At 36.8% G+C, this 26,152-nt stretch overlaps 1 protein-coding gene and 1 long non-coding RNA gene across 2 annotated transcripts in view; one reads left to right on the top strand and one right to left on the bottom strand.

Moving 5' to 3' along the window:
• LOC126375626 (uncharacterized) overlaps positions 1-26,152 on the bottom strand; it is a 111,150-nt gene that overhangs the window by 31,626 nt on the left and 53,372 nt on the right. Inside the window, exons 2-5 of the mRNA XM_050022616.1 lie at positions 14,671-14,806; positions 13,603-13,780; positions 1,862-2,248; positions 249-370 (exon numbers count right to left, since the gene is read on the bottom strand). Of these exons, the coding sequence (XP_049878573.1) occupies positions 249-370; positions 1,862-2,248; positions 13,603-13,780; positions 14,671-14,806 (823 nt within the window). The remainder of the gene's footprint in view (positions 1-248; positions 371-1,861; positions 2,249-13,602; positions 13,781-14,670; positions 14,807-26,152) is intronic.
• Positions 11,961-25,000, top strand: LOC126375756 (uncharacterized). Its single transcript, XR_007567642.1, has 3 exons — positions 11,961-12,186; positions 13,608-13,813; positions 24,106-25,000. It is a non-coding gene; the product is annotated as an uncharacterized LOC126375756 (long non-coding RNA).

The raw sequence follows: 26,152 nt of genomic DNA, 5'->3' as shown, positions 1-26,152 counted from the left end.
GGTTAGGACATTACAGGCTGATCACCTGATTATAAGAATTCCGAAAGTAAGATGATCCGTGCTTCGGAAGGCACGTTAAGCCGTCGATCCCGGTTACTACTTACTGGTGTAAGTAAGTAAGTTACATGAGCCATGTCAGGGGCCTTTGGCGGCTCTATAACAGCTCTTGACACCAGGGTTGGTTGGTAATACATTTTATAACCCACACGATAGAAGAGAAGAATCATATCTAAGTGAAATGTACTGACCTGGTGATATTATCCTGTCTCTCGGCGATGTTCTGCAGGCCCACAGCATCCCGCAGCTGGATGGTCATGGCCGCTCGCACCGCCTCAGTCGTCGTCCACTCCTCGATTCTCTCACTCAGTACCTGGTCATTCATACATACTGTTAGATAGAAAAGAATCGATCATCAAAGAATCACTATGCTAATGAACGCCACAACACTAGCTTACGGACTTTGACAGATCTAATTCTTACCACGCATTAAGGCTATTGTTAAATGTTATCTTTGTTGAAATATAATAACTAATTGTACTGAACTACATATAAAATTATCTCTCATCCGGTTCAAAATTTAAAACAACAGGTTTTCCGGTGCCCTGGTTGTCTCGAACTTTGGCTGAGGACTTAAGGACCTCGTCTGAAGGGATTATACGATTATTTCAGAGAAGCATACAGACATAAAACACCGACCATGCCGGCGGGATCGGTGGCGGGGTCCTAGTTTTGCTTCTTCTTCTTTGCGAGTCGATGGCGATCGAAACTAAATTTTTGCTGACCAATAATTGGCTACGCTTACGGCATTGTCAGTGGCTTCGTGAAGGTCTTTAATAGTGCAGGTGTTAGGGATAGTTTTGCTGTCGCGAGCTGATATCCTCTGAGCTATGGACTAGAGCAATCTAGCCGTCAGGATAGTAGATATACTACTTCGTAAGCCGATATATTTCTATTCAAATTCATCACATATTAATTAAGTTGTGACTCTATCACCATTAAGTTGAATTTAAAGCTCAACAAACGCTGGTCAATAAAATTAATTTAAAGCAAGCACGTTTTGCTTATACAAAATTCATTTACCAATCTTATCGATCAGGTGAGGTCATTGACACAAGGAGGGTTGTCCTCACAACGCCTATATACAAACTACACGATACCTGCACAAACGGGCACATTCTATTGTGAACCCTGGAGTTGTTTGTTCTTACGGTCACTGATAGAGCAACGCTCTCTCGATTTAGTCATAGACCTTGAATGAACTCTGGTTTGATATTAATCACGTTAAGAGCTTTGCTACTTTCGGGAGTAATAAAATGAAAAGGTCTTTCGCCTTGTAAAATTATTTCTAATTTCAGCTAGTACTTTAATATTTTAGTATCGAACAGAATTCTTTATGAGATCGCCCCATAATGTTTCTTTAGCCCCTATTAGGCTATTATGTTTCTTTACACGTTAATTGAATAATGACAAATCCAATGTTGGGTTACTTACTCATCATCGCGTTCAAGCCGTCGACGGCGACTCCTAAATGTCTACCCCAGGTCGTTGTTATGATAGGCTCTAATGTGGCCAGCAAAACCGAATTTCGTTTTGAAGGTTCGGCCACATGGCGCACAGAATAACTAGCCAGCAGAATTAAACGTATAGTTGTAGGAGGGCTTCTGTCGAGTCTTCCGTATTTGGCGTTTTACGTCAAGATCTTCTAAACGCTTCTTTTCGTACACGTTAATTGAATAATGACAAATCCAATGTTGGGTTACTACGTAGGTACACTAGGTAATAGTTATTGCAGATTTAAAATTGTAAACGTCTTGTGGTTTACAACCTTGTTAAAAGTAACATAGGCATGTGTTATATTCACCTCAACATCCTCTGAATAAATAGGAGTATTCTTGAACACGTCTTGTTTGACCACCGCTACAAAAGGCCCCTGGAGGCCTCCGACAAATTTCTCACAGTTGAAGAACAGCGCATCTTTCTTCACCATCACTTCTTCAACGCCGGGGAAGGTGGGGTTCATGTCTACTATGCAAGATGGGGCTACTAATGTGTAGTCCCAGAAAGACCAAGCTCCGTATTGGTGGAGTAGTAACGTCGTGGCTACGTCATCTGCAAGGACTCCTGTTAGTTTAGAAGCAGCTGGGAAGAAGCCGATCATCCTCTTCCCGGTTCCTGAGTTTTCCTGCAGTCTGTGTTCCAGGTTGTTCAGGTCAATAAACCCTTCTTTCGATTCCGGGATTTTGATTATCTGCAAAAGATAAAATGTAATTAGAAAACATCGAATATGAGTTGATGTTTTATTTTGCTATTGAAGATTCAGAAAAAAATTTAAAAGATTTCATAAGTATCTATAAAATTATCCATCAGGATAAATTTATTACAGAAATAATTATCGTTATTAATTGTATATATACCTAAATGATGTATTTATTTTTCTCTTAATCGATGGTAACGTAAAGGTAGAATCCTGCTTAAGTCTACTAATAGCAAGTGAGATGAATTCTAAAAGGCCACCTATTCCATTAAGCTTAATTGAATCAAAGTCTTACTCCTACTGCAGAAATATCCAAAGAAAATCAATTCAATCTGCTCTGATTTATTGGCAAGAAGAAAAATAGACAATACAATCGAGGACAAGAAATGAATTAGTCCGCCCCCAGTCAATTTCAAAAATTGCTAGCTAGAATACTTTATAACTGACAGAAAAAAAGTCTTTGTATTCTATCTCTGAACCTCATTCTCAAAAGATAGCCATCTAAGCTAATACCAACGAACAAAGGTATTATGATAATGAGGCAGTTATTTGATACTCGTCTATCTACCATTTGATCGACTGAGAAAACAAATGCAAATCGATTACCAGACGCGTTTTTGCACGAATACGAATTGAATAGGTGAATGACCCGATGAAATAACATTGCATGCAAAACTCCCAGTAATGGAGTTTATTTATATATTGACACGAATACTCGCCACTTTCAGCCGAATGTAGGTGAACTGTTTGCATATTTCGTAAGCTGTAAATGTAACGAAAATGTCAAACGTAGCGTTGTGCATATTGTTTTTTACCGCAGTAGTATTTTACCCAATTAGTTTCTACCTACCGTATTGTACTAGCATAGAATAAAGAATAGTACTACTACTATGTATACTAAGTAACGGTATCTCTCCGCCCCGCACCAATTCGTAGCGCGGAGCTAGATTTACCTCACCCCCTCTGGGTCCGGAGAGGGTATGAAGCATACGACGCTGCTCTACTGCTGGTCGGTAGAAGTGTTTCTACGACTAATAGCCGGGACCAAACGCTTAACGTGCCCTCCGAAACACGGAATCATCTTACTTTTTTGGACAATCAGGTGTTTCAATCCTGCAAAGCCCTTACCAAAGTCCAAAGGACAGTCTCACAAAGTAATTTCGATAACGGATTACAGATGGGGACAATCAGTAATCGAACCGGGACCTCCAGAACATGAGTATAACCACGGAGGCTGTTAAAACCAGATCAACATTATTGAAATTTGAACTCGATAAAAAAAAATAGGTCCTTCCCGAAACATACCTACCTGGACAATACGCTAGTTTCCAACTAGTCAAATCAGTTTTACTTTTTGCTAAACACGAAAACACGAAAATTTTATGGAATTTGTATGAAAATGCACACTGTGACGTCATAGAAAAACGTGATAAAATATCGGACTTACGTTTATCGTTGATAAAAATTCATAAATAATATATAAATAGAAAAAACAAAATGTTTTTTGTTAGTTTTAGATCTGTCTTTATTTAGTAATCACAATTTCATAATTTATCTTGACCCTAGTACACGACCATAGAGCAACACGGACCTCCGCGGACCTATGTACACAACCCAATTCTCAAGAATGACGTCATATTGTTTACGATACAGTCCAATCTACGGAAAAGCCTAACAATTTCACTACCAAGGTCAGATGGAAATAGACTAGGACCCAATGCGGGATCCGGGGTCGATCGGTCCCCAGGGCTGTTAAAGCAAGGACGGTTAGAACTAGTGATGTCAAGGGAAATAACTTCCACCGGATGTAAATATGGGAGGTAAATATGGGAGTTATTCATATTATAATGTTAATGAGTAGATTTGTTTGAGGTATACGCGGTTATTACCATAATTAAAACACATAATACCAGGTTCTTGCCGCGTTAAGGGAGTCTCATATACCTGATTTTAACGCAGTAATAACTTGGTATTAGGTATATGTTTTATATTTATATATACCCACGTCCCACTACTAGACGCAGGCCACTTATCAGTAAGAGACTTTCCAGGCTACGTTGATCAAAAACAGCATTCGACGCAGTCTTCTTCTTATCGTATGGGTTGTGAGGTGGAATACCAACCTCATCAACCCTGGTGTCAGGGTTATTACTGAGCCGCCAAAGGCCCCTGACATAGTTCATGTAGCGACTACATACTTACATCAGTGAGTAACCGGGACCAACGGCTTAACGTGCCTTCCGGAGCACGGATCATCTTACTTTCGGACAATCGGATGATCAGCCTGTAATGTCCTAACCAAACTAGGGATACATTGTTTTAAGTTTACGCGGTTATTATCATGGCACTTGCAACAGTGTCGAAATATCGGGAGTCTCATATCCCTACTTTAAACGCGGTAAGAACCCGTTATTGTGTTTCAAACTAGGAATCACAAAGTGATTGTGATATGTCTCCACCGGGATTCGAATCCGGGGCCTCCGGAGCGTGAGCCCAACGCTTAACCACTGGCCCACGGAGGCCGTTAATTTCCATTTAATTTGACGCTGTGGGAAGGCATGATAGTATGCATATTTAAAAATTATTCGAAAAATATTTATTTTCAGTTTAGTTTTCTAACCTGCGATGTACTACACAAAAAAGCTAAAAAAAAGAGCATGTATGCTTGCTGATGCGTGGGTACATGGTTCATCTTGCGACGAATGTAGTAGGTACCTGGACTACCCTTGGGATTATAGTCGTGAGCTTATGTTACGTTACGACACAGCACTAATAAAAGACCGACTGACTCGCTAACTGGTTTATAAAACCTGCAGTAACCCGGCTGATTAGAGTCGTAATTTTTTTACGACCCGCTTCGAAGTTACTTAGGTAAGAGGTGTCGCTTGGGCGCTGCACGTTTTCAAAAACATGACTGATGAATTGCAGCACTTACTATTGTTGAGTGTGGTACAAGCTCGTTATGAACATTTACAAGTATATTCTTTATTGTTCACATATATGTCAGTATACATTTCAGTGATAGAGTAAGAAACAGTGTGATAAGAGTGAGAATTGTGGTCTAAAAGATTATTATAGTGACTAAGGGTGGTATTAATAAACTAATCTCAGCTTTGAGACTGCCTTCAAGATCACGTCAATTTGACAGTTCTTATATAAAAACAGAGACTTGAGATTGATCTTGAGGGCAATCTCAGCTGCGTTTAGTTTATTAATACCACCCTAAGATTGAGAAAGGAATGTAAAGTTAGTTTGGACACGAAAAGCGGATGAGGTATAATAAGATTACGAAAGCAGTATATAAGTCGAACGTTGTTGGTAGGGCTGGCAAAGAAAGACCAAGAAGGACGTCATCATCATCAGCCGTACGACGCCCACTGCTGGGCATAGGCCTCCTCCAAGGATCTCCACGACGAACGGTCCTGCGCTGCCCGCCTCCAGCGGCTTCCCGCGACCTTCACCAGATCGTCGGTCCACCTTGTAGCGGGCCTACCCACTGAGCGTCGTCCGACACGTGGTCGCCACTCCAGAACCCTTCCGCCCCAGCGGCCATCGGTTCTCCTCGCTATGTGTCCTGCCCACTGCCACTTCAGTTTTGCAATTCTCCGAGCTATGTCGGTGACTTTAGTTTTCCTGCGGTTCTCCTCATTTCTGTTTCGATCGAGCAGGGAAATACCGAGCATAGCTCTCTCCATTGCCCGCTGAGCGACACCGAGCCTCCTCAAGAAGAACGTACATTGACCAAATTGGAGTGAGATGTCCTTAGAAAAGGTATAGTACGATCTACTCTGAACCGTCATGCGTATATGAAACGATTGATGAATGTGGAGGAAGCAAGAATCGAAACAAATGGAATTCCAGTCTCTGCTTACCCCGGTGGGAAATAGGCGTGATTTTATGTATGTATGTACGTGTAAGTACAAATAATGATGGATATGGATTCCGAAACACGTGCCCGTTTTATGGATTTATTATTTCCTCTATAAAATCGATAGGTTCCTTTTTTTAAAATTATTGTTTACTTATACATATATTAGTAATATATAAAAAGCAATCATATACTTGCAAACAATCACAATCAATTTTCTTTACCTGCTTTTAAAGAATTTTATATTATATGGAACGAACAAATCTAGTTTAAATTAAAATTGTGTCAATTCTCGTGGCCGTATCGCGGAAAGCTAACGAGATATGTCGAGTTACATAACTTGATGGTAATCGAAACGGAATCCAATCCGACATTCGTTTCATGAATGAGCAAGTTGTATTGGGTTAGGTGATTGGGTTAGGATCTAGGTACCTACATAATTATCGGAAAATAAAATTGCTTACCGTCTGTGTATTAATTTCTACAACATAACAAACTTTGTTAAAAGCCCCTAAATACAAGAAAAAAAGGCCCGGGATGATAAGCCACAGTAGCCCAGTTAGAAGACCGGTTGATGCTCTCTGTGAGATCGCAGGTTAAAATCCAAAAAAGGCCTATACCAACGATTTCCAGAAATTGTTTCCGAATTCATATTTCGATGATAAATTATTATCATGTGCACAGCGGTGAAGAAAAATGTCGTGAGGAAACCCACACTCCAGAGAAATGCGTTTTGATGGTATGTGACCTAACCTGTGCCTATTGGACAGGTTTTCCCTTCGTAGATTGGTCTGACAGTCGCTTCTGTAAAAACAGGACTTGTCAAATCTTCAAGTCAGGTAAGCGGACCCTGTAAAAACCAGCTAACACTAAGAATGTGTCCTGAGTGTTATGGCATCATCATGCCAAGGATGATAAGCAGCTGAACGCATTGTAAGCTTTTTCTTTACTCCAAGTTCAGCAGAGAAGTTTGCTGATTTAATCCCCCTGCTCAGGACGCACTTACTAGCCAAAACATTCGCGGTCTTATTACCGTCGACGCCTCCAAATGTCAATAATATTCCTCAAATATAACAGTCTCCAATCGAAGAAAAAAAATGGGTCATGCGATTAAAACCTTAACAGTATTAAATGTTTCATAAATCTGGCATGAACCTCAACGTTTTGTATGCAAACAAATAAACCCGACATGTTAATGTATTTACTTGCTCTGAAAACGTCAATTCAAACGTTCAATATTTGAGTTTCGACAATATTTGTCCTAAACTGACACGACTTTAAATAAACTGGGAAATATGTTTAAAATTATAGCGAATATTTCAAGTATATTTTATCAAGCTATAAGTACCTCAATGCTATTAAAGTGGGTAACTAATATGTACAAAAAATCTTAGTGTTTAATTTAAAATAACAATAGTCCCAGTACAATTATTTATTAATATTTGCAGTAACGTACTGCCAGTAAATATAAATGTTAAAACAAAATAGAGCTACAAAAATAAACTTGTAGATAAACCGAAAACTACAAAACATCTAAAACTTAAAATATCTTAAAAAACAAAGAAAACTATAAAACAAAACAAAATAATCTAAAAAAACACTGTAAATCTGTTATTCAAAAAAGTTGATAAAATTCGCAATCTTTGGTAAAACAATTGCTGCTATATCGATGGAATGTAACAAATACTTTATTTTAGATAACTATTCGCTGAGTACCTAGGCCTAGTCTGTTTAAATCTCATTGACTCATTTCATCGCATTTTGTTAGCTAAAAACGGCTTAAGTTCATACATATTTAAACATTCGCTAGTCGGCTCTCTTGAAACCCAACAATCCGAAGAAGAAGTCAGGGAATAACCAGCGGTTGAAGATGATGTATAATATGACGAAACTGGAGATACCGATGATGCAATTGGCATTGCTCGTATAGGCGGCTTGTCCACATCCACCGCTAAAGCCACAAGACATGCACTTCGAGGTTAAGAAGAACACACAGCATATGGGAACCAGAGTCAGCAACTGCACTAGGAATGATAGGATATTGTATATCCCTGACAGCAACATTCTGAGTAAATTGTCGATCATCATCAGAATCGTCATTAGTATCCTCACGAGCATCTCAAGAAAACAATGGATGAGAGTCAGTAGCCCAGTTATAGGGGAGAATATGGTTTGCAAGACTGAAGGACCACATGGCTTTTCACAACTGCAAGTAATCAGAAACATTATTAAAGTGAACTGTGAGTACTAATTAACCCACTACATTTTAAGTCTCATTGTAAAGCAAAGTTTAGGGTTAAAAGGCTTACCGTTTAGCGTCTTCAGGGCAATTACCAAAGAAATTGAAAATTTTAACCATGATTACAAAAGTACGAGACGCACAACAAAACGTTTCTCGCTTCAAATAAAAAAACTCGTAAAAATTATTACAAAAACGATGTTAATAAGAAAAATATGCCATAAACGTAGGTTTATTTAATGACAATTACATGGACATGTCATAGACAAAACAATGACAATTTATTTATTTTCTATGAAGTCAAGACAACAGATATTTCTGAAAAGTTTATGAACGTAAAACTTTGCAAGCAGGATGCGATCCACCTGAGGTCCATGTTGCTCTATGGGGAAAAAGGGAAACCAGACAAGATTTCCAAGAAAAATAAAGAAGGCACTTTATCAACAACGGAGTCCTGCATTCGGCAGTAGACCAAATCAAGTGAAAACGACCAAACATGAAACCCATTTAACTCGAATTAAAATATAAAATGTAAATACAAAAATTGCCAATTCAAAAGATCTTATAGGTGAAAAGAAGAAGTTATTGTAACTTGACTTAATGTATTGCAGTCCTGCACGTAGCTTGCTAATCAAAAGAGACAGTACATGTTATAGATAATCTTGAATATATACAATATGAACCTACGCTACGCGTGATATCTAGAAACAACGTACCATTTGTTGCTAATTTTATTATATTTATTATGTGTGGTGTATGTTTTATAACAAAGGTGAGTGCATGGCGTTACTTGTACATTACTGTTGTTCATTAGTTCATAAATGTCATGCGGCAGAAGGACGGTAGCCATAAAATTATGAAAACATTTCAATACGCATCTCTACTTTTGGTCTGTTTACGTCTCCCGCGCACGTTTTAGCAATAACTTACGTAGGTTAGTGGAAGATTTACGTGTAACAATTGAATCTGTCTGGTGGCTAGGTATGTTGGACAAGGACCAAAGTTTTAACACTTTGTTTTATTATAATTTATTACCTATAACTCGCACCAATGAGTTATTAGCTTATCTTATGTGTAGTTTTTACTATCACAGTTGCCTCGACCATTAAACGGCGATGCGGCCTACCACCAATCACGTCGGTTTAACAGAAACCTCGGTGGCTACTGAGTTCATCTTGCGATGGATGTACCTCTGACTGCCTCAATTGGAATATAGTCGTGAGTTATATAAGTTGTAACCGCTTGAACAAAATCAATTTTCTCAAAGGCACCTCAACCTCTCCTATTCTTTGACTGAAATCTCTTGTTATCAGAATTTTATTATTGAAGCTAACAGATAAGTATTTGTGGCAGGTATTTTCGTGCCAAACCACAGATTACTAAATAAACCAAACTACAACGTAAGTAAGTATATACAGGGTGTTAGTGACATCGTAACGAATACTCAGGGGGACAGTTCAGACCATGATTCTGAGTTAATATCAAGTAGAATTTTCCGTCTATCTCTAAAGGGATGCAACTAAATGTTATGAATATTTATTTGTTGTTGTTGACAAGTAATTGATTGTGGACATTGGCGAAGGTAGATCAAGGCAGAAGTAAAGGCCTTGACGGATAAGACGATGTGACCTCCGGCCGTACTGATAGTGTAAACGTCCTTTAGTGTCATACAGAGAATGTGTCGATTTATTCTTATCTTGGAAATAAATATGCGAATCATAGGTAGGTCTCAAATTCTCTGCAAGCGAATCTTTTTCCTTTTGTATACAATCTGGGCCTAGAAGAAAGCATGTCAAAATTCTAAATTCTAGTAGCTAACATAGTTACACTTTCAATCGTTTTTACATAACTAACGTCTCATCCGCGTAAAACTACTGCAGCTTCTCACAACCTGTATAGCCAGGGAAAAGAAGCTCCAAGAAAAACCTCGGCACAGGGCCCTAGACGTTCTCTAACATAAAAAATTGTTATACAATTTAGTAAACACGTCGAACTCCCGACCAAATTTCTTACCATCGGATGAGATTGTGGTGAAATAGTTGCCTATCATCATCATCATCATCATGCATGAAAAAACCTGATTAATTATTGAGTGCCAATTCGATGGCGTGTAATCTCATTCAATCTCTTAGGGGCTGACATACCAAATACCCTTTATATATTAAGTATAGCTTTGCTTGCTTAAATTATATTTCCAGCTGTTTGGACTTTGTGCTGGTACGCCTGTCAGCCAGTTTCGCGTATAAAAAAAACATGATAATGAGGTATGTAGCCAACCCAGTTCAATCTACTTGCCACTGGCAGAACGTCATCGACCCGTATGGTATATGGTTGTATAAATATCTACTAATTGGATAATGGTTGTAACCACACGGTCAGGGCTGAAAGGGATTGTGTGAACGAGGGTTAATCTACCTTTCTCGATTCCAATTTATAAAAACAAAAGTTTAGAAAAAATTGCATTTGTCTCAGTTTCCATCCACGTAACTGGTATGAACCTATATCAAGTAATCGTCTAATGAAGTAAAAATACCGATAGGGTTTTCTGTGAAGAAAACCAAACGGGTACTTATAAAAAAAATCAACTAAAAACTTGAGCTCAAAACCTTCATTTTACTTTGCAAACCGTTGTAGAAACGTATTGGTTTTATACAACATGTAAACAGTCCAGAGGTACAATGCAAGACGCCCTTCACAGTTATGCAATAGGCACTAGTAAGTCCAAAAGTAGTAAAAACCTCGGTAAACAAAACAATAAAAATATGCATAACAAATCTAACAGTGAGTGCGGAAAATTTTCGATCGCGGATTAGAATGCGTGCATACCACGTGCAGTGGCAAGGTATTGAATGTATGTTGATATGCGCACACGCCGCTGATAAGTGCATTGGCAGGGTTGGCGAACCAATGGCACGGCATTAGTTGAGGAGTTAATTCTTCAAGAATTTGGTTTATTTTTTATTAAACCTCTGACAACTGGCCACGTGGTAAGAGACGTTTTCAGTGGTAATTCATTCCTTTTTAAATTGTACGAAAAATCTGAACAAACGATGATGTCTTCAAGTACCAGTGGCGAGTGAAAGTAAAGGCTAATTATATGGTATTACGACCCAAAGTCTTTTTAAAATCCAAACCGAATTGTCTATTTTGTTTGGAAATCTAGAAGGGATTTCGGTTATCGCTGTATGTAGATACCCACACTAAATCCATTCCTGGAAAGCATATGTCCGTTCTTATGTTTCGATCAGTCTGTCAATTGTTATCGGTTTCTTTATGAAAAACTTTCATATTTAAGTATAAATTAGTATGGATTTCTTAGGATATAATAATGGCATTTAAAGGTTCACCATCCCTGTGCATAATGCATACTGTAGGAATTTGCCGATCATAAACAACAAACAAACTTAACAAATACTTTATTGCACAAACAGGAAAAAACAAAATACAAAACAAAAGAGAAATAGAATTAGTACAATAGGCGACCTTATTGCTAAGTAGCAATCTCTTCCAGGCAACCTTTAAGTATAGGAGATATTGAATATTAGGTAATATAGCCCTGCGCTAAGTGCTCTTGTGGCGCCGAGCATACTCATAAACGATACACGTTTCTTCATGTATTTAGACTTCTATATATGAATAATTTTATGTGTAACCCGGGGACATACATATTATAGATAATGATTGACTATGTAGCGAAACTACATATAAATTCAACGCATTTTGAATCTGAAATTCTACGTTTGCTAAAGCGGTCAGGATAGTAGCAAGTGGAATTCCGTGGTGTCTACCTACCCCATCGGAAAATAGGCGTGATTTTGTGTATATGTAAGTCTACTTTTAACTTAAGGTGGAGGGTTGGCTATGGAGTAATGGCAATTACTCCACCGACAAGAGCGCAGCTCTTAAATAAAGAGAGAGAGAACTTAAGGTACTTAACCTACTCTACGATCGTACGATCCTGCTTTTTTTTGACGTGACTTATTGAAGATTTGATTTTGACTTAGCCGGACAAAATACAATCCTATATTTCCTTGTAAACATTAAACATAAATAGCCTATCTACGTCCCGCTGCTAGGCACAGGGGAGTTAAAACCGGCTACATCGAAGCAATTCATCTAAAAACGCAACATTGACATTTGCACGTATAAAAGTAAGTGCGCAATGTTAACATAGCTTTCTTACATAAATTGCTTCCATGTGGCCTTTTTACCGACTTCAAAAAAGGAGGAGGTGTTGACAATTGCAACATAAAAATACCTATTAAAAAAAAGGTTAAATAAATATTAATTCTTTACTTTTTTAAATTAATTTTATATTCATCAATCTATCTCTTATTGTCGGACGTGTAACCTTTGTAATTACCTACTAAAACTGAATTATATGCGAAGTGGCAAAACAATCAGTGTTTCTTTAATACAGTCTACGAGTGGTGAAATAATCAATCCACTCACACATTTTAACAGGAGGTTCATAATTCGAACGTATATTTTTTTTGTTTGTTCGCGGATGACTTCGTCGTTTATGAACCGATTTTGTTAACCCCTCTAGTCGCCTTCCTTCCAGAACCTTCTACCTGGAATTCCTTTTAGAAACTCATAGATATTAAAACACGAATGCCCCGAATGATACAGTACAAGCAACGTGATACAATACCTTCTCTATGACGTTCCATCGATGAATGAATGCTTAGTCTCTGACCTCTTGACGACATTGAGGAATTACTGCTTGTTCATTGATTTCATATATGTACAAAAACATGTTTTGGCGCAAACATACTGAATATAAATACTAATATTTTATGATAAGAGGCCTAACGACCAGTTAGTTCTAGGTCTAGGAAAATCATTTACATGTACATTCCATCAGTGGCGGCCCTAGCAAAATATTTAGGTGGTGCTCAAAGTGGCACCCCTTAACCCGGTATGAGCAATCTAACCTGATGAAGTTAGCAAGCGGTCATGGAGTCTTGGTTGATTTTGACCTCATCCAAAAGTAAGATGATCCATGCTTCGGAGGGCACGTTAAGCCGGTTGGTCCCGGTTGTTACTTACTGATGTGAAGTTATTACTTACTTATTTGGGGCCTTTGGTGGCTCAATAATAACCTTGACACCAGGGTTGATGCCGTTTGTAATCCACCTCACAAAATAGAAGAAGACTAAAAAAGCCCTTAAAACATCCAAACACAAAGCTCATATAAATGCAATAAAGTGTTAATTAATTCGTTCATTCATTCATTACCTCAGCCCCGCACTCCCTCCAAGGCGCAAGCTGCCGTTCGGTCTCTCGCGAGCTGACGAACAACGCCACCCGGCGCGGGCGCAACGCGCGCAGCACGCGTGGCAGGGAGCCCCCCAGTATCACCACATCTTCAGGGCACGCCCCCACCGCGCCCCGGATCACCTCCTTTGATTCTGCCCTGTTTGAAAAAACATACCTACTATGCATTATGGTTCGTTTTTCAAGATTTCTTCAGTCTTGGTTGATGTGATGCTTAGCTTCTTTTGTGGTAGAAGTACTGGTATTTTCATTGATATCGCGCATAATTAAAATTACAGCGTACCTACTGTTGGATAGAAAAGAATCGATCGACCTAATATCGACTGATACCTCACTATGCTAATGACCGTCACAACACTAGCTTACGTACTTTGTCAGATCTAATTCTTACCGCGCATGGAGACGATTGTAAAATGTTATCTTATTGAAATATAATCAATAATTATACTGAACTGGTCGTACTATTTAATACCACCTAAGACACTCAGTAGATAGATATTAGGAATCCCTTTAAGCAACCACTACTGAACTAAACTGAAACTGCCACTTCACTTACTCTACCAAAAACTGGCCTATTCATTGTAACAGTATAGTCTCAACCTTATTATATTCAGCCTTTAAAATCCACCCCTGAACCCAGGCCTCGTCCACTTTACTGGTTTCCAATAGTATGTTATATTCAGCTAGCGTATACGATTTATAGTATAATAGGGTAGTTTTCAATTCGCTTTTTACTAGACGTCAAAATATGAAATGAATATGGAATTTGTATGAAAAAGCAACCTGTGACGTCATAGAAAAATGTGACATAATGACGCACTTATTTTTACATTTTCTCTATTAAAATTCATAAATAAGTTAAATATAAAAAAGAAAACGTTTTTGTCACCTTTAGATCTGTCTTTATCTTATATAATTCATCTTTGACCTACGAAACTACCCAATTCGTTCCTTTCTCTGATTAATAACGCCAATTCTCTACCCAATAGTCTTACCTAGATTATAACGTCAGTACCATAGAATGTTTACCTGTATATTTCGCTCTGTCCGGAAGTGTATGAGAGTGCCGTGCACCTCGTAGCATGGGTGGGCAGCACATCCCTGACCACGTACTCCTCGAGCCACTGCAGGGCCCGACCCGACCCGTTGTAGTCGCAGTATACCACTGGAGGACAAGAAACAATTAAATTAATGAAGATAAGAATATATTTTGCACAAATACACCAAAAGTAAAAGTACAGAAAGAGGGTCATTATCTAAATACACGCCAATATGCGGGCTTATCGCTTGAAGTGGTCCCTTCCAGGCAACCCTAAGGGAAGGAAATAAGTAAAAGAGAAGACTAGTATTCCAATTTTTAAACGACGTCAAGTTATAATTTTAACCTATGTACGGTCACGAGTACTAACTAATATGTATACACTTTGAAACTATGTCATATTAACTTTTTTGAAAAATTAAACCGTAAGTCTCATCACATGTCACATATGATCCTGCGACAGGGTTCTAAAATCGGTACATGATATTGCTCATGTCTGTACCTACCTATATTTTGTCCAGATAGTGCATAAAGTAGTTAGAACGAAGTCCACAGAAGAAAATTCAACTTAATTTACTATAATCATTTTGAACAAAGAGAATCCATTAGAGACAAGGCAACGTATTTGCATAAAAGCAATTATTATTGCTAATTTGCAAAACAAACTAAGGAATTGATTAATTGCATGTCGAGTGTATTGCATTTCTATCTTACTAGTTGCAATTACGAATGCCTACTTACATAAGTTAGTAAGAATAGTAAGTAAATTATTGTATGTATCGCCTTGAAAAGTAACAATATGAATATATTATTTACTTGAGGCAAATCAAAGTGAAAGCAATCTTGCGAAAAAGACTTACAATGCAGTTATAAGTGGTAGAATTGGAAGAGGAAGGATCGTAGTAAACAGAATTCCGTAGTCTCTGCTTCACCCAACGATAAATAGACGTAATCTTATATACGTGTCTATTATATAGAAGATACGTTAAGCCGTTGGTCCCGATTACCACTTACTGATGTAAGTAAGTAATCGTTACATGAGCCATGTTAGGGCCTTTGGCGGCTCAATAATAACCCTGACACCAGGGTTGATGAAGTTGGTAATTCACCTCACAACCCACACGATAGAAGAAGATATATTAGATTATATTAGATTTACCTCAGATAATATTAATTGGGTTACTTGGACGGATAACAAAAAATTGTAGAACGACCCATACACATTGCAATACTTACTTTAAAGTGTACTTTCGTCTAGGTCTTACTTAAAAATAAAAAGAATTTTACTAAGACTTGACTATCTGCTTGTTTCACATTAATTTGGATTCATTCATATAAAAGTTCGAGATTTAATCAACAATAACTAAGCGCAAACCCAACTCATTCGCTTTATCAATTTATATTAATATTCATAAGTAAATTATCCAAATTCGTTTACAAAATATATTTTCAAAGCCAGTTTATGAACTATTAACGTTTAGGCTTTGATGTTAGGGCATCGAACCTTGGATTACAATGTTATGTTGAAGATTATAAAGTGAAAATAGTCGATAAGATGTTATCTGGGTACCAGAAAATTAGTCAAGTGAAATTTTCAAGATAGACGAAACAAAAGTTATATTTTTAAGGTATTATTACTAGTACATTCATCTCAGAAGGCATTACTTACACTTAATTTTGGCCGAGCTTTGATAACTGCCCTGTCATTTTAATCTTTTGTATATATTTATTTCTTTTATTTTAAAATCAATATACCACCCCAAAGCTATATTTAAAATTTTAACACCTTTAAGTAAATATTACAGGTTGGCCGAAATGTTGGAGTCCAAAACGAAAAAATTTGGTAGAAAATTAGGGATTAGATCATTGACTACCAAGAAACAGATAGCATTTTTTGTTTGTAATTATACTTATTTTCGAAACTTCTTCTCGTTGTAAATATGCATGTGTTGTAACTATACCTTAGACTGCATCATCGCTTGCACTTCAACTGACATCAGATGAGATATTTTCCAAACGAAAACAGCTAAAATCTCCTAATATTTTTATTGAAAAACCTCTCTTGTGATATTATAATAACAGTATGATTAACGCCCAAATGCGGCCACGTATTTGGTCCAGGTCACCGAACCTTGGCGTCAATGTCAGCCTGCAAACCCAACTAACAACAATGTTATCTACGCTGTCACATGCGATTTGAATGTTAATATATTTCGCCGGCGGGCACAGTCGCCAGTTACTTGCATAATTGGCTGACACTGGCCATGTTGCTAAGAGACACCCACGATGGAGTGATCTTTACAGATTTGTAGACAGTAAAAAGTAATAAGTATAAGTAAAACTCTGTAAAAAGCTACTAAGGTAAAACTACTAAGGTAATAAAGTGATATAGGAGACCAAAAATTCGTGTAAATAGGTTAAACGTGTGAGCGAAAACGTATAAAAAAAGCATTCAATTATTTATTTTCATTTCAATTTTTTGGTTCCAAAATCAAATTAAATTCGTTTTTGTTGAAAAAATTCTGCAGTGTTTCGATTTTTTTTGGATTAGAATTGTATTTTCGGCTTGATAGAGTTCGAAAAGAACATTATTAAGACACATCTTTTTGCCAATAATAATGATTTCTTGCATGAATTTGAAAATTATTTGTTGCTTGATCAGATGCGTTTAAAATTATAATAATAATGGGTCAAAAATATATTGCGCCTGGGTGTAATAATAAGGGTCATCATTTATACCCAAAAATAAAATGTGCATATGTCTGTTATTCATTAAATGAGAAGGTTAAAAAGGCAAATCTGTACAGCGCCATCTTGTTTTTGGGAACTTAGCCCGGAAATTCCCTCATTAAGTAGAGTTAGGATTGCGTATGTTATTATGTATGTTACTACTATTACTGTTACATAATAACATAAAATAAGTTCATGACTTTATCATTTTCTATCGCCAAAGTAAATAATTTAAAAAAAGAAAGAAAGCATGAATTTTGCGACGGAAAATTCCACTTGATACTTATTAACTCAGAATCATGAACTTAGTCGGACGTTATTCGTAATTGGAGTAGTTACACGTACATCATCCATCGCAAGATAATATTATTTATTATGATTAATTAAAAAATAATAATACTTAAATATGTAAATACAATACTGATGTTGTTGTTCTGATAGCGTTATCACTTATCACCACATGGTTCAGAGCAACCCGGTGTCAGATGATATGCGAATGCGATAGATTTAATTAAATAATACCGCTTTATTGCATAAAGTAGACGGCCGCCGTGGTCCAGTGGTTTGAGCGTTGGGCTCACGATCCGGAGGTCCTGGGATCACAAAAATCACTTTGTGAACCCTAGTTTGGTTAGGACATTACAGGCTGATCACCTGATTATCCGAAAGTAAGATGATCCGTGCTTCAGAAATCACGTTAAGCTGTTGGTCCCGGTTATTTCTTACTGATGTAAGTAATTAGTCGTTACATGAGCCGTGTCAAGGGTCTTTGGCAGCTCAATAGTAACCCTGACACCAGGGTTAATGTGGTTGGTAATCCACCTCACAACCCAAACGATAGAAGAAGAATAATGCATAAATAATACAACAACATGAATAACCACAGTTTTGTAGAGTTGTAGACAGTTCAAATACTTAATCTATTTACCGATTCTGCGCGAATAACATAACACATGTTCACGACTATTATATTTCTATTGCGACAATTAGAAGTACGCTCACGAGTAGTAAAAGGTATTTTGAAACCATGTCACAATAACTTTTTTGACAAATTAAAACGTAAGTATAGTGCGACAGGGTTCTAAAGTGGGTATATGATATTGCTCATGACTGTAGAAAAATCTTACAGAGTCCTTACTACTACTACTAAAGTCCTTACCCACACCTCTTTCTGTTAGTTCTGTTTCTGTTAGACCAACGTGATAGGTGTTGAGCCGTATTGCCAACTGTGTTAGTGAAAAATAAACGCGCGAATAATGAAATAAATAAAACATAGTATGTATATAATACGTAATTAATTAGTAAAGTAAACACCACAGACCACGGGGACGCAGATAACATGACCTACATCCCGACATTCAATTATAAAAGATAAACACAAGGAAACGCTAATGAGTTTGCATAATCAACTGTACTTTATTTTATTTACGATAATTTTATCATAATAAACTTTGATAATTTATATTTTTTGCAAATAATATTTTTTGTTGATTTTTACAATGCGACGTAGACATTTGACAAGATTGCTAAATACTTAAGAGGTACTTTAATGTAGGTACTTACAGATAAGGCCAAACGAATAATAAAAATTATCTAAGGAACATACCTATATCCAGCTTAGAACTTTATTACGGCCAAGTAGTTAATGCCATTTGCGGCAAATCTACAACAAGTCGTTTAAAAACATACAAAAATCAGGACTTTGTGTAACAAGTGGTTAATAAATACTGTTAGATAGAAAAGAATCGATCGACCTAATATCGACTGATACATTACTATGCTTATAAACGTCTCAACACTAGCTTACGTACTTTGACAGATCGAATTCTTACCGCGCATTGAGACGGTTGTAAATTGTTATCTTATTGAAATATAATGAATAATTGTACTGAACTGTACGTAGTGAATTTATGTACCTATGCAGGTAAGTATCTATATTGAATTTGTCTAGAAAATGGCATAAATACCTACTATTCTTTAGTATTACCAACATAAACTTTTCTCATTAGGTACTGGAAGTAGGTACACAAACCCACTCAACGCGACTATATGCAAAGCAAACGACAATTAAGTCATAGAACAGTAAGTATGTGTGAATGTGCATCATATTATAATAATAGTAGTTAGAAGTCACGTGACAGAAACGTGTTAGCTGATAAGAACACTGTAAAGTGAAACTGAAGCGTAACACAACCTCACGATTGTATTATATTTAACCGACTTCAGAAAATAAGCCGGTTATTGTATTATATAGAGACCAAAATTATCAAAATCGTGGTAGCCCAGTTCGAACAACGCTCTCATTCTCACTGTGAGGTCGCAGGTTCGCATCCAGCGCGGCCTTTTGCCTGTGATGTCGATATGTTTTATTTGATATATTTTGTTTTGTACCTAATGTGCTAATGTAACGTGTAATGTCTTTTGTTAGGTAAATAAATCCTTTATCTGTCTATCTATCACGGACCTAAATCAATGACTTTCGAATTCATGTTTGGATCATAACTGGTTTAACATGTGCAAAGCGGTAATGGACAATATCGCGAAGAAATCCACATTCCCGAGAAATGGGTTTTGGCAGTATTTGACTTAATCTGTACCTCCTGTGTATGTTTTCCTCCACTCCCATGCCATGCCTATTATATACTAATTTACCAATAATTTACCTCGTTTGGACAAGTTTTATTACAGCAATAAACGAGAAAACATATCATTTCATCTAGGTATCCATAATTACTTATAACAGCTCATGGCCAAGGCAATACAATTAGAAGTTATCGTAAAAGTGGTTTCTTTTTTATTTACCCATAAATTACGCCGTACAAATGAAGCTCATTTTATCGATACTTACTTGTAAGACTTCTTTCCCGATTGTTCCCGAATTTTCCATATTAATATTACGGATTTTGGTATAAATACCTACCATGACAAAATACCATTTGGCACACAAGCTAATCACATAGGTACTTAAACGCAGAAACATAAACGAAACGAAGACATTTCGTAAGGATTACGATCATGCTAAATGAAGTTATAACATTTCCCATAATGTCACCAGAATAGATTTTATTGTGTTTTTAAACGTAATGTGTTTTAAATCCAGAAAATCGCAAGTGTTGTCGTTTCATAGGTATTATTTCAAAGGCTTTCAACCTCTCTATGTAAAACTCACTCACTCACTCACTCACTCTCTGTGTCATACTCCACTCTTCCATAGAGTGCAATGCTCCAAATGTAGGATTTCCTTAAATAAAATAATAAAAAAGGAAGTATTTAATCACAGTTACCAGACAGCGGGCTTTAGGGTCTAATAATAAGGTTTTATGATCTATCTTTCTATCTACTGAGCCTGTATCCACCCACTGCTGGGTATAGTAGGCCTCAACTCTTTCACGCCATCCTTTCCGGTCCTGTGCAAGTAAAGGATTTAATAAACTATTTCGTGATTTTGTTTTAATTTTGTTTTTGTTTTCCTGATTTGTAATGAGATATTTTAGTATGAATTTACTTATTGACGCATTTGCCAAAGGTATACTTTCTAACATAATAGGCTCGATAAGCTGTAATAAATTAACTGGTTGCACTTAAGACCTCCTGGTTACATGTCGTCTCTGTAAGACCAACAAACACCTACAAAAACATTATAATTATGACAACTAATGGTTCTATATTTCACCACTGTTTAATTCGCTGAGCTCAGTGACTGCACCTTTGCTCATTGATTGTACCTCATTTTTCACGCCTGCATCCACGCAAAGGTGTTAAATATACACACCCACTCATTGCCATGTTAAGTCCCATCATGTAATAGGGGACGAGCATAATCCAGTTATACATAATAGGTACCTAATTGCAAGTCTATTTATCTAAAACGTTCTGCATATATTTGCATATTGATCAACAATCAGCAAAGAACATGGTGTTAATAAAATTATTCAATATTCATTCAATTATTCTATAAATTGTCATTGTAATTTGTTCTCTAAGGGATTATTATTATGCAACCTATACCTAGATATGCACGTAGGTACCTACAGCTCAGGGTCAAAACGTTTTTTTTTTATTATACTTACCCAAAAACTTTATACCTACTTTTGCAGATATAAAAGAAATTGAACTACTAAACTACTAACATGAAAAACTACTTTGAAATTCGCGACACTCGGATTATATTAAGAACTTTTGTGACATATAGGTGTAGGAAGGAAGGGACTTGTTTGAATTAAATAAATACATCGTCTTAATTATTCGTTTTTTTTATTTATTCCACACCAACAATACACAACAGGTAATCCTCACATATAGCCATCTCGTCCTTAAAGTCAATGAGGGAATTACAAAACTACGTTCTCCAAAAACAATATAGATGGCGCTGTACAGATTTAACGTAATAATTACCTATTTTCTCATTGCTCGGGGTACGGTCACGAGTTCTAATATGTATATTATAATATATATACTTTGAAACCATGTCACATTAACTTTTTTGACAAATCAAACCGTAAGTCTCATTAAATGTCAAATAGGATAGTGCGACAGGGTTCTAAAGTGGGTACATAATATTGCTCATGACTGTACATACTTACACAAAAATGTAAAGTAATGGCTACGTACATGATCCAAATATCAAGCAACAATTATTTTTATATATGGTTCTGTCATTACATTTAATTTTGGAATAATTATGTACCCGACTAAAGAGAAAATAGGTAGATAATTATCGCGTTAAAGGCTTAAAGCTGTACAACGCTATCTATATTGTTTTTGGTGAACGTAGCCTAGGAAGTCCCTCATTCATTTAAGTACATATTTAATAAATAGATACCTGCATAGTTAGACTATGTACTATCAGCCAACTCGTGCTAAAACAATTCTTATTACAAGAACGTGTAGGTAGTAATCCTTGAGACAAACACTTGTTAATATACTTTAATTGTTTATTTTGAAGAACCTTTGTACCTTGCAAACTCGTGTCTGTACGGTCACGGTAATACGTGGTACGGTCTCGTGTAGTGCCATATCAATTGTTGTCATTTAAGTATTGTGTTTTGGTATCGACATTTACCAAATTGACCAAATTGGAGATCCTTATAAAAGGTTTAGTATGACTCTGAACCGGCGTGCGTGTATGAGACGATTGATGAATGTGGAGTAAGCAAGAGAAGTGTTTCAAGATCGAAACAAATGGAAATCCATAGTCTCTGCTTACCCCGATGGGGAATAGGCATGAATTTATGTATGTATTGTTTTGACATCATCTAAAACCCTTAATTGAATGAATCGTTTTATCACATACAATTTTATAAACCACTCTTAACCTCTCATATGCCGAGATACCAGACACAATAGATTTTACATTGTGTCTGGTCGAGATCCGCGTTCCGGCGTTCGAAAGATTAAACTGTATTTATAATATACATTGTAAAGTTTTATGTCGTTACTTCGTCTGTACAAAGTAAACTGATAGTTACTAAACTGTTACTTTAAAAAAAATGTTTTATGACATCCCTGACCTGACATCCATCACCTGATTGTCTGAAAAAGTAAGATGATTCCGTGCTTCGGAGGGCACGTTAAGCAGTTGGTCCCGGCTATTAGCCGTAAAAACACCTCCACCAACCCGCATTGGAGCAGCGTGGTGGAGTATGCTCCATACCCCCTCCGGTTGATTGAGGGGAGGCCTGTGCCCAGCAGTGGGACGTATATAGGCTGTTTATGTATGTTTATGTTATGACATCCCTTGATCATCATCATCAGCCCATTAACGTCCCCACTGCTGGGGCACGGGCCTTCCCTATGAATGGATAGGGAGATCGGGCCTTAAACCATCACGCGGGCCCAGTGCGGATTGATGGTTATTAACGACTGCTACTGCAGCCGGGACCAACGGCTTAACGTGCCTTCCGAAGCACGGAGGAGCTCGAGATGAAAACTTTTTTTTTGTGGTCACCCATCCTATGACCGGCCTTTGCGAAGGTTGCTTAACTTCAACAATCGAAGACCGAGCGCGTTTACCGCTGCGCCACCGAGCTCCTCACATCCCTTGATATTAAAGTGCAAATGTATAATGGATAAAGAAATATTGAAAAATACCTATTTGCGAACAACAGTGTCTAGTAGATATTCAATGTTAGGTAGAACAGAATCGGCCTAATCTCGACTGATACACAACACACAATGACTGATATACATCACTATGCTAATGAACGTAACAACACTGGTTTTTGCACTTTGACAGATCTAACTCGTCCGCGCATTCAAGCTATTGTAAAATAAGTAATATACTTAATATTATTTCAGAATTTGACTTTCAACTGTTTTAAGACAGTAGTTAAACAAAAACTTTACAAAAAAGGTTATTATAAAGTTAGTGATTATTTAGAAGATATGAATGCATGGAATTAACTGTCTGAGAATGAGAACTGATATTAGGCAGCTAAATTACTCAATTGTATAAAAATATTTTAAGTTTATTTATTTTTTTAAAAAGGTCTAGGGCCCTGTGCCGAGGTTTTTCTTACAGCTTCTTTTCCCCGGCTATACATACAGGTTGTGAGAAGCTGCAGTAGTTTTAGGCGGATGAGAAGTTCGTTATGTAAAAATTGACGATTCAAAGTGTAACTATGTTACCTACTGAATAAAGGTATTTTTGAATTAGAATTTTAATAAGTACTATATCTCCTACTGTTTGTACCTAGGTAACGCAACCGATCATTTGGCCTAAACTTCTGGAGCTCCTGTACACCGAAAATGTGTATTTCCCAACCCTGACGCTGGCAGAATTGTCCCTGTTGACAGAAGCCATTTAGGAGGAAAAAATAAAATGTTAGGTGACAATGGTGCTAATTCCTGTAAATACCATCTAATTTTATTTTAAGTTATATCTGTCATTTTCTTATCCGCCGAAAAGGAAAGGGACGGGTAATCGACAAGCATAAAATTAATGGAACACACGTCAATTTTAAGCACAAATCTAAACCAACCGTCTAAAAATTTTACATCCGTCAATAACCCGTCACAGTTAAGTAGACAGCACGTCAAACGGATTGCATACCAGCGAGGTACCTTTTGATTCGCCCGGGTTATTCATTCATTTACTCATTCTTCCTAAAATTAAGAGCTGTGAATCATCCGTCCCTTTCCTTTTCGACGGATATGAAAATGACGGATATAACTTAAAATAAAATTAGGCGGTGTCTGCAGGAATCGGGGCCATTGGCAGTTATGGTTGTCTCTACTCTATGACGACCGGTTGCCATACGACCATAAAGTTGAAGTTAAACCGTTATCACTATTGGAATATAATCACTAATTGTTCTGAACTAGACGTTCTGTTTAAAATTCCTATATCAACCACTACTATATGTAGACTGTCAACTTAACCTTAATGTAAAATAGAACATTGAATTTCGCAAATATTGATTCATTTACGGAAATAATACAACTTATGAACCGGTAACATTATTTATTGCAGACGACAAACATACTTACTACAAGAACAACATTGTTGAATTACCGATTCTGGTAGACAGAAACTTTATTTTATTTTATGAAGTGTGGCAGGATCGTATGAAATTGAATTCGAGTCTCTAGGTATTAAGTACGTATATTGAGACTTCTAAATACAATCACGATTAACATTACACACCTGCTCCTATGTTTAAGGCCCATCTGTCTGTGGGTGAGTGGACGTATTTTTTTAAAAATGCGGATATCACATAAATACGTATATACCTACATACAGGGTGTTAGTGACATCGTAATGAAAACTTTGAGGGTGATTCAGACCATGATTCTGAGTTGATATCAAGTGAATTTTTCCGTCGCAAAATATGTAACTGAAAATGATTAAAAAAAACACTAAAATTACACATGAATTTTCCGACAGGAAATTCCACTTGATATCAACTCAGAATCATGGTCTGAATCATCCCCCTCAGTATTCGTTACGGTGTCACTAACACCCATACCCACTTGTATGGCTTATCTACTTATTAGTATTTGTACAGGGTGTACCTGACATCGTAACGAATACTGAGAGGGATGATTCAGCTCATAATTCTGAGTTAATATTATTGTTAAATATATTAAAATTATAATCAATGTTGCTGTAGAAGTACACTATTGTCTATGTCTATTAAAAAAAATGACAGTTCAGCAAGCTACTCGGTAGTTTCATTAAAAAAATCAAGGGGAATACTCCATCACAAAAAAATATCATGAATTTTGCGACGGAAAATTCCACTTGATATTAACTAATCATGATATTAAATAATCGTGGTCCGAATCATTCCCCTCAGTATTCGTTACGATGTCACTAACGCCCTGTATATAACACATTTCTTTTTCTTAACGATAGTACCTCAAGGACAATGATAAGCATAACGTGGACATGTACCTAGTATTTGTTCGCCTTGTGTCAATGTTTACCAGGATAACTGATGTGGACATTAAGATCACTCAGAACATGCGTGGTCAGACAGGTTGGATTATACTTTTATTTCCGAGCGGGATGCTTGTATTGTTATGTACATTATTTTACAGGTAATATGACGGACCATCAATGTTCGATACGATCCGGTATGAAGGTATGTCAACATTAATTTTATCAGCTGTCAACATCCATTTTAATATTTCTTATCAAAAGGATTGCTGTATTATGTACGGCCACGAACATTAATTATAAGTAATATGCATACACTTTAGTGCTATGTCATTTAACTTTCTTGGCAGATTGATTTGTAG

The sequence above is a fragment of the Pectinophora gossypiella genome, chromosome 19, assembly GCF_024362695.1.
Source record: "Pectinophora gossypiella chromosome 19, ilPecGoss1.1, whole genome shotgun sequence".
NCBI lineage: Eukaryota > Metazoa > Arthropoda > Insecta > Lepidoptera > Gelechiidae > Pectinophora > Pectinophora gossypiella.
Note: the sequence above shows the minus strand (reverse complement) of the source record. Positions and strands in the feature narration are given on the sequence as shown.